This window comes from Copidosoma floridanum, unplaced genomic scaffold, assembly GCF_036245765.1.
Source record: "Copidosoma floridanum isolate Cflo_tuat_1 unplaced genomic scaffold, Cflo_Japanese_pri ptg000029l, whole genome shotgun sequence".
Taxonomy (NCBI): domain Eukaryota; kingdom Metazoa; phylum Arthropoda; class Insecta; order Hymenoptera; family Encyrtidae; genus Copidosoma; species Copidosoma floridanum.
Genome location: NW_028321906.1, coordinates 3,480,511 through 3,493,178, shown reverse-complemented (window position 1 = coordinate 3,493,178; position 12,668 = coordinate 3,480,511). Strand labels below are relative to the sequence as shown.

Here is a 12,668-nt window from a genome sequence, read left to right as displayed (position 1 = left end):
GAAGCAACAATTACCCAAAAAAATCTCTTTAATAATACACTGTATACAGAAATCCGTAAAAAAAAAAAAAAATTGCAACTTCAACTACGCATACACGCTTCAAACGTATTTTTTTAACGCAGTAGATGCATTAAACGTATTATGTATATTAAACACAACAGCGTATAGTCTGTCGAGCTCTTATTTTTATAAATAACAGAACAAATAGACGCATCATTACCTACTCCTATGCAAAAGTAAAAACTACAAACATCAAGCAGGAAAAAAATTCTTTCTGATACGGAGTCCTTTGAACATTCCACACGTACCAGTATAAAGTGCCTATGTTGCGTGAAATATCTGCATCGCCGCTTCTCCCGCATCCGCTGCTCCAAGGCCAAGAGCATCTGCAGAACGGAGAGCTAAGAGGAGAGGGTCACTGTATAGTCACTTCTGTACGGTCATTCATTTATCAAGCCTTGCCCTTAGAGAAAAGGCCAACACCACCTCGAGTGGCAGTGGTACAACCGCGACACACGCGGACAGGATCTCTCTTTCGAGTTGAAGTGTGCGCTTATGTGCGTTGTGTTTGCGATCAAAAGAGCCCTTCGTGCACCTAATACGCGCACACCCACCCTACCGTTCTGACTCTTCAGTTTATATAAATAGATAGTGAGTGTGAGTGTGGGATTCATTTGCAAGTTTCAAGATTAACTATAGTAGAGGAAATTTATTTTTCAACCAGTCGCGTACTTTGGGATAATTACTTTTGTCGACAGACAAGAGGAGATCCTTTTGACGACGATGCAGGAATGCAGGTATTTTTTTTTTTTTTTTTTTTCATTTGTCGTTGGATACGGCGAACGCGGAACTTTTTTCGCGATTAGTAAGCGTGAAATTGCAACTCGGCGAATAAATAAGTACAAGGTGCAGAGTGACGATGCTATTTTTATACGGTGGTACGGACAAAGAGAGTCGCGGGTGGTGATTGCAGCGGGAATCGAAGGCGAAAAGATAATTGAGACGAGCGTGCGACCTTGAATCGCTCCTGCGTTCGATACATTTTTTTTTTTTTTTTTTTTATATATACTTTCACTCGTATTTTACCGTTGCACGCACGATGCATCATCTCACAACTGCAAACTACGAGCAAAGTAAAATAATGACTTTTTAATTGAGCACCCAAAAATATGTATGTGCATCACACACTAGCGTCTTTTAATGAACACTCCTGTACACCAGCACGTGCGTGTGTGTGCACGGTGAAAAATACATTTTCATCTCGACAAACCGATAAGCAAACGCTGCCTCTCTCACGGTCAGCCTAATGAGACACTCGATTCTTGGTTAATGCGAGCAATTATCGTAATGCATTGCCTCAATTTGCATGAAATATATGTATATATACGTGTAATCGTTTGGAGAGATAATACGCACCTCTTATACCATATGCCAATTCTACTGAAGATAACACTTATGTGATGATGGCTTGCGGACATTTGTAACGATGGCATGTCGTTTGACATATTTTTATAAAAATACATGTGTCCTAATTGATTTCTCTTACTCGCGCGCGTTGTATATTCATAAACTACATGCACAAAGTAGATGCATTGGCTTCCACGTATGATGTTATTCGTACCCCCTCCCCTCCAATTTATCCATAGTGGATACCAGTATAGCGAATGGGGAAAGATGGGGTGGAGCAAGAGGCATTCATTTTCCGCCGTCCAATTTCATTGAGCAGCAGTGATGGCAGGGGCAAAACCTGCAGCAGCATCGGAAGCGTCTGGCCTAACGTAACGAAAAAATCCAATAAGGAAATGAATACAATGCGATTTCCTCGGGCGCGACTCCCTTTCGCAGCCTGCTGTACCTGTTGTATACATGTACGGATGGAGGTGGAGGAGGAAGGAGCGAGAGAGCACAGTAGCCATCTCGGTGTAGGGGGGAGGGCCCCGGGAGCCTGAACGGAAAATCTCGTTGATTCCATCGAACGGCCGGACCGAGAGAGAATAGCCCACGGGAGCCAGCCGTGAATGTGTGCGAGTGTCGAGTCTATGCTTGCGGGGTCTCAATCGAATCAACAGCAGCGTTTCTGACTTTCGCTGTGGGATCTTGAACTAAAAGCTCAAGCTTTTTTTTTTTCTATAAGTAAATGCGTTAATATTGGTGACTCTCGTTGCTTATTAATTCTTTGAACATCATATATTTCATATTACATATGAAGTGCTTAATTCAAATGCTATACATCGTAGTTTCTTGTGTTTATATTGCAACAGTCCTTCTTTTTCATGCGTTCACCGTTTTAAAATAATTAACCATTATTTAGGCTCTGTCTGGTCGCCTTACACGGCCTTATTGAACCCTTCTTCGGTTTTTGGTGTCTTAATTCCTCTTCTAATTGCACTTTGGTTGTTCGTCGACGTTAGTTTTGGGTGTCCGATATATTCTATGAGAAACATTGGTGAACATTAACTCAATTACAAATTTTTTCAAGGAAGCACAAAATACAAATCTCTAGTATTATTACCATTTGGTCCTTCGGTTTAATGTGACTCGACGACTAACTTTTTTTTAAACTTCCTCGATAACTGATAAATCTTTGATAGATCTGACAGAGATCCTAGGGATTTTATTTTCGTCTCCAAATTCCTTGCTGTTGGTAGATACCGAAGAGTCGGTTACTTTGAAAAGTTTGCTTATTCTATTCTGGGGGCGCACTGCTTCTACTGAAAAGGGAAAAATTATTTTAGTCACGTCGAATCATCAGGTAACTAACACACAAGCTTATCAAATTTTTATCAAAGTGTTGAGAAAAAACTAGGGAGACGTCACTTTTGAAGATGGCAATAACCCAATAACCTTCATTTGTTTTCTTTTTGTTTGCTTAGACAGTTTTTTTGGACAATGCGTTGTGTTAACTGGTACAAAGCTCAGTTTTGAATTTGAATCGTAATAAAGATATAATGACCCGTTTATGAAGCATAAATTTAAGTACCTTTAGCACCAGGCCTTTTCCCAAGCTCTGTAGAAACTTGATATTCTGAAGTATCTAGAAAAAAAGAATGCCCTTTCATCGAGCTTTCAGACCCATTTTCATCGAAAGGTTCCGTGGGAATGGTTCTTTTCCTGTCCTTCAAAGTCGATGTACTTTCATATTCCTCTCTCGAGAGTACAGAATTTCTGCTGTTGGATCTATCCTGTGATTCATCCTTACCAAAGCCCTTGTCTCTGTTCCCAAGTCGGACTTCAAATTTTCCAGAATCCTTTTCACCAACGCTCAGCTTGGATCCACCAGCTTCACTATTTGGGTACCCCGCATCCTTACGAGATGTAGGAATGATCGGTGTCATCGACATATTTGGCATCAAAATCATCCTGGACAAGGTTTCCAAGCCCATGGACGCAGAAGTAGCCTCAGAATTGACGGGCTGGGATATCATTGGTTTGCCCAGCATAACATTCATCATCATCGAGAGTGGATTGATGCTCATATTAATGCCACTCATGACTGTGGCCTCCATCTGCTTTGTTTCGTCCTCGGTGAAGCTGTCTTTGTGAGCACTTAGCAGGTTCTGGAAGATCTCACATTTTTTTCCCCAGAGATCGAGCAACTGGCGATCGATATCTTGCATCTTTCTGATAAAGTCTATGCAGGTGGAGAGGGTCGAAAGAGTCGTAGGCATGACCGGAGTCTCATGACTCTCGGGATTTTCGTGATTCTCAACACAGGCTGGCAACGGAAAAGTCTCGTCGGCACCAGCTGATAAGACGTCGTGCACGTCTGTTCCGTTAAAAGGAGCATTATTATTGGCACTTTTCATTGGACTTGGGAGTTCGTGTGAAATGGATTCTGCTGTCAATGTACACGTCATATGATCATCGACAGCTTGTTCGGCCGTTGGGGTATCGTGGATACTCGCAATCCATTCATTCACTAGTTGCTGTTGCTGCTGCAGCTTTGCTTTATGTTGCGACTCTTTGGTTTTCTCGTCACTCTGACGAACGATATCAACTCGAAGTTTTTGTTTCTTCGTACGATGCACTGGTTCCACTTGCTTAGGCTCCTCTTCACATTGATCATGGGGAAGATTTATTGATGGGTCATCCTAAAATAAATTTTTTTTTAATTCTCTTACACATGCAGAACATTTAGGGCTTTTGAAGGTAAGCATTTCACTTTGATAAATATTTATGACCATGATTACCAAGAAAAAAAGATTTTCAAAATATTTAACAGTACAGTAATGTTTGTTTGATGATGAATGTGAGAAAAACTACCTCTTCTTGTAGAATCGATGAAATTTCTTGTGCCTCCTGATTAATGTCGGCAAGCTCAATTGGCTGTGCAGCAGCATTGGATGGGTCAGGTGCAGGTATGAAGTTCAAATTCAACATTACATCATTCAACTGCCGTACGAATTCCGTGGGCAGGTCATTTATATCGAAGGTCGCACTAACATCCAACATAGCATTAACCTGTTTGATAAATTCGTCTTGGTTGTCATACTTGAGCTTTTCATCTTCACCCATACGAATTTCTTGATTGTTTGAGATTTTTTGCTCCTTGACTAAACGGTCCATGACAAAGTCGTGCTTTCTACGGCTGCTGCAGTCTATCATATTGCGTATCTCATTGGCACTCATGCTGAGAAACTTGTTTATCACTTTACTTTTCCACGTGATCTCAGTATTCTTGGGCTGATTCCTTACTTTGGCCTTGCAAGTCATCACTACAACCTCAGATTCTTCTGTGGACACCGGTATACTTGGACATGCTCCATTCAAAACAGGAATCGTAGTAGCTGCAGCCAGAGGTTTCGTTGCTGCGTCAATCAAAGGTTCGTTACTTGAGCCAAATGAAGTCAGGGGTGGCAGCAGTGGAGACATCGCTGCGATATCCAGTTCCTGTGTGTCTTTTGTCAGCACTTGTGACCCCTTTAAAGTATTTACATCCGTTTTTCTGGGAATTGTCTGAGCTGCTTGACCCAGTACAGCTCCTGGTACAGTCGCAATTGGCATTTTTATCCCCGGTGCTAAGGACAACTGTGAGGTCGGAGACGAATACTGTGGTGATGAAACAAACTTGGGCACGCTGGAGAAAGGAACGGTCGTCACCGATGTAACGGACGTTACTGAAGTCTTAAATGTTTCTGAACCGTCCTCCGATACTACCAGCTGTTCAGCGAATTTCATAGCCCCTTGAAACACCTCAAAATTATCCTCGTAAAAATTGAGCGGAGCTACAAATGAAGGTGTAAAAGTCCTACTCGTGCGACCACTGTCAATTGTTAAGCCTGCAGAAGACCTTGGGGATATTACAGCTTCTGACTTTGGTGTCGAAGGCGCCATGCCAGTGGCAGCCGGGTAATTGACCAGTGGCACAATGACCGATGGTGGTAACATTGAAGGCTTTTGTGGTTCCTGCAAAGGTGGTGGCGGCATCCGGCGTCTTTTTATCTTCATTGCTTTGACTGACAATGGTTTTTTGAAGCACGAATCTGACCATGTAAAAACAAAATTTACCATTACTTGTGATATTGCGATCATAAACTGGAAACCAATTTTCATTTGATAAAAGAAAAATCTATAAGTTGTTGATTTTGAAACCAACATCTTTATTTCGTTTTTAGTATACTTGATAAACAATAGATAAAAATTAATTTATCTGTTATTATAAAAGAAAGTGTTTATTACGTTTTGACAACTAATTCTATATACATAATAAAGTACTTTTACGGGTTACACGATCTTAATATTTTACTGATTTTATCAGTCAAATGAATTGTTTCATAGTTTAAGGCAACAAATCTGTATAAAAAAATATTGAGAACATCTACTTATCAAAAATTCAGAAAATACTTTTATTTAGCATTTTTAAAATTCATACTCATTAATTAGACAAATTATTTTTCTTTCATTGAATGAAATCTACAAATAGTATAAAGCAAATTATCATCCATAAACTTATGATTTCATGGTACCAGAGTTTTTCTCTGCTTTACTTAGATTTGCTGTGTAATAATTTTTACCGTTTTCTTCAGAAGCACCACTCTTAGCAAATTTTTTTGGTGTAAAGTCAAGACTTTGATTGAAGCTAGTAGAACTGGTGAGGTCAGCTTTTAGTGAAGGAGACAAGGTAGCAATCGTCTTGGTTGTAGTTTTAGTAGCTGTAATTAACTTGGTGCCCATTGCAGACCTGTCCGGCAAATCCAAAAATCTTGAATCTTTTTCACTCATCTTATGTTTGTTACTTGCGGAAACACAATTATTCTGCTTCTCTAGAAAACAATTCCGGGGCTGTTTATTAAACACCTGCGTAACTTCCTCAAAGTTAATAGTTTCCTGATGTGGTGACACCAACTCCCGTTGCTGTTGCTTTTGATAACGTGCTATTGACTCTGTGCTTTTACAAATCTCTTTGTCATGATGAACCAAACTATACTTATTATTATTATAGTTACTACCTGGAAAAGTTTTTAGCTCTCTGTAATCGATTTTTGGACTACCGATTCTATCGAAAACGACATATTTTTCCAATTGTTCCTCATTGGGAAACGAGAACTCACTGAAGTCAATCTTGCCACTAGACTCAGGTTCAACTCTATGCCTTATATTCCAAGAATCTCCCTCAGATATGTGCTTTGCCTCGGTGTTTTGCCTCACATCAGGAATACTTGAGCTTTCAAGACTATCTTGGGAGGGAGCAATATCGTTAGCAATTGGATTATCTTTCAAACATTCATCCCAAAAGTTCACTTTTTCCTCATTGGTGATATTGGACACAGTCTTTTTTAGCTTGACAGCAGTTTCGGTTATTTTTTGCCACTTGTCTTCCTCTGACCCTAATAGAGGCTTAGAAGGCTTCGTCGTAGTCACAGAAGGGTTCTTCTTGGTTGTATTTGATGTGCTACAAGAGCTAGAACGGGCTTTAATGTAGGGATTTGATTTTTCAAAGTTATGGTAACGCGTGTTGAAGCTTTTTTGCTGGTATCCATAATTCTGGTAGGGCTGTGCATTTTCTTCTCTATTTCTGTTGTCCCACTCATACCAGTCTAAAGAGTAATCCGTCCGATCAGTGTAAGACTGGCTGCGATCCCAGTTTGTCCAAGACGACCTTTGGTAGTAAGTACTCTGGGGCTGGCCTTGCCATGGTTGATCAGACCAGTTGATAGGGTCTGTTTTCTGGTACTGATTCCAGTTAGAAGGTATTTGACCATTTGAGTTGTAGTTCCTTCTATACCAATTGGCATTTGTGTGTTGTTCATAGCCCTGACCACGAAAACCGCCACCACCACTCATTGCTTCAGTCTAATTTTACGTGTTCGCTCTTCTACAGTTGTACCTTTAACAGATATGGTTTCAGAACTAGTGGAATATAATAGTCTTTTCAGATTTCAGAGCAAGAGTGTGTGCATATGTATATTCAATGTCAAGATAATAAATATTCACGGAGTAACCATTTTTAATATTAGGTTATAGTATTTATTTATTTCGTCATTTCTAACAACACTTATCGTTATTTCTATAAATATAAAAATACAGCTAGCAAAACTTGATGACCTAAGTATATTTCACAGCGTTACCCATTAAAAAAACCACAATATTAAATATTAATGATATTATTGTAAAAATCCAGGGACTTATTTAAAATCAACCCTTTTTCTGTAAGATTGCTAAGATTTTTTTTTATTATTGTTATCTAGAAATAACTTATTTTCATAACATGGAACTAATATACAAGAGTAAATCTAAAAAAAAATATCCCGCTTTTGTCCCTAATTTTGAAATAGAACTTTTTGCCATTGAAACTTGGCTTATTTAACTTGCAATATAATGTATTATGAAAGAAAAATCATGAACATGAATTTCAATATACGTGACATCCTTTTATTCGTTATTTACTTGTTATTATTATATCTATACATATTATCTATATAGATATAATTTCAAAATGTAAATTACGGAAAAAGGGTGTCACCTCCACTGAACCCGTGTTTTTTATTTTTCCATCATGGTACATGACATTGCAAGCAACATGAGCCCTATCAGTGTGTGCCCAAAAAGGAATTTTGTTTAAAAATCGAAGGTGAAACGAAATATTTTTTGTAATTTCACTTATACATACATGTATTGTCCACTTAAAATCGTTTGAAAAAAATTTTATTTGAAAACGCCTTTTCTTACCATTCAGTTTAAAAAGGTTCTAATTCTTGCTCGGAAATCTGAAAAAGGTTTTTGCTGATATTTTATTGAAAAAGGCTCACTCTTGCTATATTTAATTTGAATATCCGCTATGTCCCGACCAGCATCAGTGATGCTACGATCGGTTTAAACTGTAACTGTTATATTTTAATTACTATTATAAACAAAGTGAATTGCTATACAAACAGTACGTGACGGTTCCAATTAATTTAAAAAAAAAATTTTTGTCTCGGGGATATAACAGATTTTTACTACCCTAAATAATTGTGGTCAGGTAAGGTTTATCGCTCAACTTTTACAGTGACGAAAAAAAGGTCCTAGTGGTATTTGAAAAACTGATCAGGGCAAAATTTCTACCTTTTATTTATACCAATTGGCATAAAATACAGGAAATTAAATTTGTTTACGCAAATGTTTACTAAAGTTGCTCTATTGTATCTCAAATAATGTGTCAAAGGGAATTTTTACCTGCAAAAGTATAAACATTTAATCATAAAATGGATAATAACCACTATTCGAATAATTATTACAGACAACAAATAAGTATCATTCAAATAAAAATATTTAGTATATTTCTCTTTATGCAACAAAGATAGCTACTTGACATGCATGCTGCATACGATTAGGATTATAATACTTAAAGATAGTAGTGATGAAATGAAATGAAGAGACGACGAAATTTTTCGAAAATTTAAAGTATTTTTAATCTACTGTTAGAATTTCAAAAGAATCGGCAATGCCAAAACGAAAATACACAAGACTTCAAAGTTTCACTACTTAACGTGGCGTAAAAATGCGTAAAAAACAAACATTTTATTTGATTAGAAAATAATCATAGGTATAATAAACTTTTAAAAAAACTGATGTAATATATAGTGGCCAAAAATATAAGCTATTTTAAATTTTTCATAGTTTCATGCTATGAGTAAGGTTGTATTTACAGGTAATACATTATTATGAAACACATTTTAATTAAAAATAGTTGAATTGAATCCTTGTCATTGTGAAATCAATTAATATCGGTGGGTTTTGGTCAACGACTACCTTAATTAATGATGTATTTTATTTACATGCTGATCGATGTCATATTCTTGACTGATTATAAAGAATATTGATTAAAGAATTTATACACGAACAAGAAACTTGACAAATTATACCTGCTTAGTATTAAAATCCTCTTCTGAGAATCGGCTGTACAACTTGTGATAAGTATCGTACCAGAGATAGTATTCATAAAATTTTCTATTAATAATCAAGGCCTAATTTTTTTTCGTCCCTGTAAAAGTTGAGCAATAAATCGTACCTGATTACACCCACTTATAGTCCTAAAAATCTGTTGTATCTCCGTGACAAATATTTTTTCAAAAAATTAATTTGATGAGTATATAGTAATGTACTGTTTGTACAGAAATAGAAGCGCTTTGCTTATCCCAGCCATTGCAGTTACATTTTTGGCCGATGGTAGCCGATGGTAGCCGATGGTAGCGCCGATGCTAGTCAGAAGATAGTGGATAGCGTACATTTACGTACAAGTGATTGCGAAACGCAATCTAATACAATTGTACTTGGCAAGAAAACAAGGTGACGTCAGAGTGTTAAAACTTAGAAAAGAAAGGCACGCTTAAGTAAGTACTTATAGCTTATCATTAAAGACTTATGATGCAATCGTCAGGATGACTCACTTTTTTGTGGCCGCTGCAAATTATCCCACAAAAAAAATGTAAGATAGGCTGAGGTACGTGAAAAATGGCTGGATCTGGCGAGTGTGTGTAGCTATTTACCGAAGCTGCTGAAACCGAGCCTGGGCATCTGCTGGATACCTGTTAGTTGACAGATATACTGTTAGAACATGCTTAGAGAGATGGAGAAACCTAGAGCAGAAAAACCAATTAATGCTACCCCCAACCGTAACTTCATTGTTTATTGTAGTATTCACTGACCGACAACTGGTAATTTCAAATATGTACGAACCGAGATACACACAATAATAAATGTAAATAATTTACCGCACTCTTTCCAGATTGTCTCCATGTGTTGTCTGCTTTAGCTACGCATGTCAACTGTAGCGCGCGCACTGCACTGCATACGTCGACTCAACCAACTATTGAGACACAAATATTTTCTATTACTCATAAGTTTTGTTCGTTTATGCTACCCGGGGCGCTCCAGATTTTTTCATAACCGAGCATGCGTACTTGCTCCGAGCTAACTCGAGCTAACCCGAGCAACTCCTATTGTGTATGGATATAAACAGTCGATGCTGTAAGTATTAAAAAGTTTGTGTTCTCTATAGGTGAGTTCGTAAATAAGTAATTAGTAACACAATCTTAGTGGTAAACATAAACATTTGTAACTGATTTTCAGTAGCTATATCAACGAAACTATTATTTATAAATATTTCTCGTGGCCTACGTGTATTGAGATTATGTTGATTTATTATTGTGTGAATAAAAACTGTAACTGAAATTGTTTTCAAAAAAGTTGTTAAAATTAATCGTTTCTCAAATACGATCTAGCAAAATGAAATCGATGACAGCTACAATGAACGAGAAAGAGAAGAAAGAGATTCGTGGTGCACATTGCCGAATCCGTCTTTGTCATTTTCGACGTCGTCATCACTGTCTTCGTCGTCAGAATCAACAGGGTGCCGTTCATTGTGTAGTTCCGATGATTCATCTGAAGAATTTTCCACTGAACTGTTTGAATCTGATGACTGTCCCATTAAATAGAAAAAGCGTGCATTAAAGCATATTGTGATGAATTATACTGACAAAGAGTTTGTGAGACATTTAAGATTAGATAGATACACCGTCAATCATTGGTAAAAGAATATCAAACTATTACTGTACTTCGAAGCGTGACACGGAGATAATCAATATATATCTCTTAGTTATTATTATAAGTATAGTGACATAAGTATCTGATTTTATTGTTAATTTAGATAATATATAAAGTGGCTTACTCCAGAAAACAGAATACAACAAAAGAATTTCATGAACCAAAGCACAATATATCTAATATTATTGGCATCTTCAATGGCGCGCATTTTAAAATCTGCAGACCAGCAATAAACCAAGACAGTTATTATAATAGAAAAGCTTATTTCTCACATCAAGGCTAAATTGTTTGTGATCGTAATCTAAAAATAATTGATTTTATGATTGGATATGGAGGCTTAGTGGATGATTCTCGTGCGTTTAAAAATTCTTTACTCTATAGAAAATTTTCAAGTGGTAGTCTGTGAAATAAATTTTTAGTAGAAAGTATTGTAACATAATTTAGTACTAAGTATAATGATAAATTTGTATGCTTCAGACGTCTGATGAATAGCTGATAGTAGGTGCCATATCTCTACCTCAGGAAACTAACTGTACCATGCAAGAATGATGGACATTTATTATGATCCCAAAAAAAAATTGTAAAGGGAACTTCCTAAGCGTTGAGTTCACGTGAAGCATATCATTGGTTTATTGAAGCAAAGGTAATGCTATTTTTCATTGTATAAAAATTTCGTGGATTTTATCAGGTATTTTTTACAGATTTCGCTTTTTTTACATGATATTCGTTGGAAACCAAGAATGAGAAGATTGCGAGTCATAAAATCCTGAATGTTTTACGTGACCCGATACTTCAAAAAAACAAAGAATCAAATAATCACTCTGATATTGAATTTTCAATACAAAAAAATGGATTTCAAATGAGAAATAGAGAATGTAAAAGATTTTAATAATGAACTAGAAATTATCTATTATTAAAAAAATTTAATTTTATTGTCGTATGCTCACTTGCTAAACACTGCTTAAGAATGCTGTACATTTTTGGTAAGTTAAGTACCATGTTCCAATAAACATTTTACTAATAAACAATAAAACTCTTAAATACTTAAAACATTTTTTGTACTTGTTGTGTGTCCTCACAACTTCATTACATTAGGCTTATTCATATGTAAATAAAAACGTTGTATCAATAAACTGTACAGTTATATAGGACACTTAATATATCAATCAGTCTTTGATGAGATAGTACACACGTGACATTTTAGTTAAATATTTAAAAAATTAAAATACATTATTACTTTTCTTTCGAAAATTGATACTTGCACATGTATTTCACTTTTTTCAACTTCAATTTCCCTTCTTCCAAAGCTAACGTTTTTTTTTTTATTTCTTTCTTTTGAATTTAAATTATAGTTTTTATTTACACAACGATGAATCAACATAACCTCATTACACTTAGTACTTCACGAGAAATATTTATAAATAATAATTTCGTTGATGTAACGCTACTGAAAATCAGTTACAAATGTTTATAATTATCACTAAGATTTTACTGTAAAGTATTGATAATATCACCAATAATGAACACAAACTTTTTAGTACTCATAGTATTGGCTATTTCTATTTATATATAATAGCCGAGTTAGCTCGCAGTAAGAACGCGTGCTCGGTTATGAAAAAAAATCTGGAGCACTCTGAGCGCCC

The 12,668-nt window shown here is 36.3% G+C and overlaps 2 protein-coding genes and 1 long non-coding RNA gene across 8 annotated transcripts in view; 1 reads left to right on the top strand and 2 right to left on the bottom strand.

Annotated features, from left to right (window-relative positions):
- Positions 1 to 12,668, bottom strand: part of ckn (CRK like proto-oncogene, adaptor protein) — a 205,130-nt gene that overhangs the window by 138,415 nt on the left and 54,047 nt on the right. The window lies entirely within an intron of this gene.
- On the bottom strand, positions 2,161 to 10,284 carry LOC149373684 (uncharacterized). 6 transcript variants are annotated; one of them, XM_089595938.1, is made up of 7 exons: positions 10,171 to 10,284; positions 9,870 to 10,058; positions 6,015 to 7,327; positions 4,264 to 5,483; positions 2,981 to 4,091; positions 2,513 to 2,711; positions 2,161 to 2,431 (listed from the first exon to the last, which is right to left on the bottom strand). In XM_089595938.1, exons 3-6 carry the CDS (start codon positions 7,282 to 7,284, stop codon positions 2,557 to 2,559), a joined length of 3,756 nt encoding a protein of 1,251 aa, XP_089452064.1. In that variant the 5' UTR covers positions 7,285 to 7,327; positions 9,870 to 10,058; positions 10,171 to 10,284; the 3' UTR covers positions 2,161 to 2,431; positions 2,513 to 2,556. The 6 variants fall into 6 exon arrangements, with proteins under 6 accessions (XP_089452064.1, XP_089452062.1, XP_089452065.1 ...); XM_089595936.1 differs by having other exon boundaries at positions 10,194 to 10,284; XM_089595939.1 differs by having other exon boundaries at positions 9,870 to 10,007; positions 10,194 to 10,284.
- On the top strand, positions 11,311 to 11,824 carry LOC149373683 (uncharacterized). The gene is made up of 3 exons (XR_016293317.1): positions 11,311 to 11,378; positions 11,503 to 11,668; positions 11,727 to 11,824. It is a non-coding gene; the product is annotated as an uncharacterized LOC149373683 (long non-coding RNA).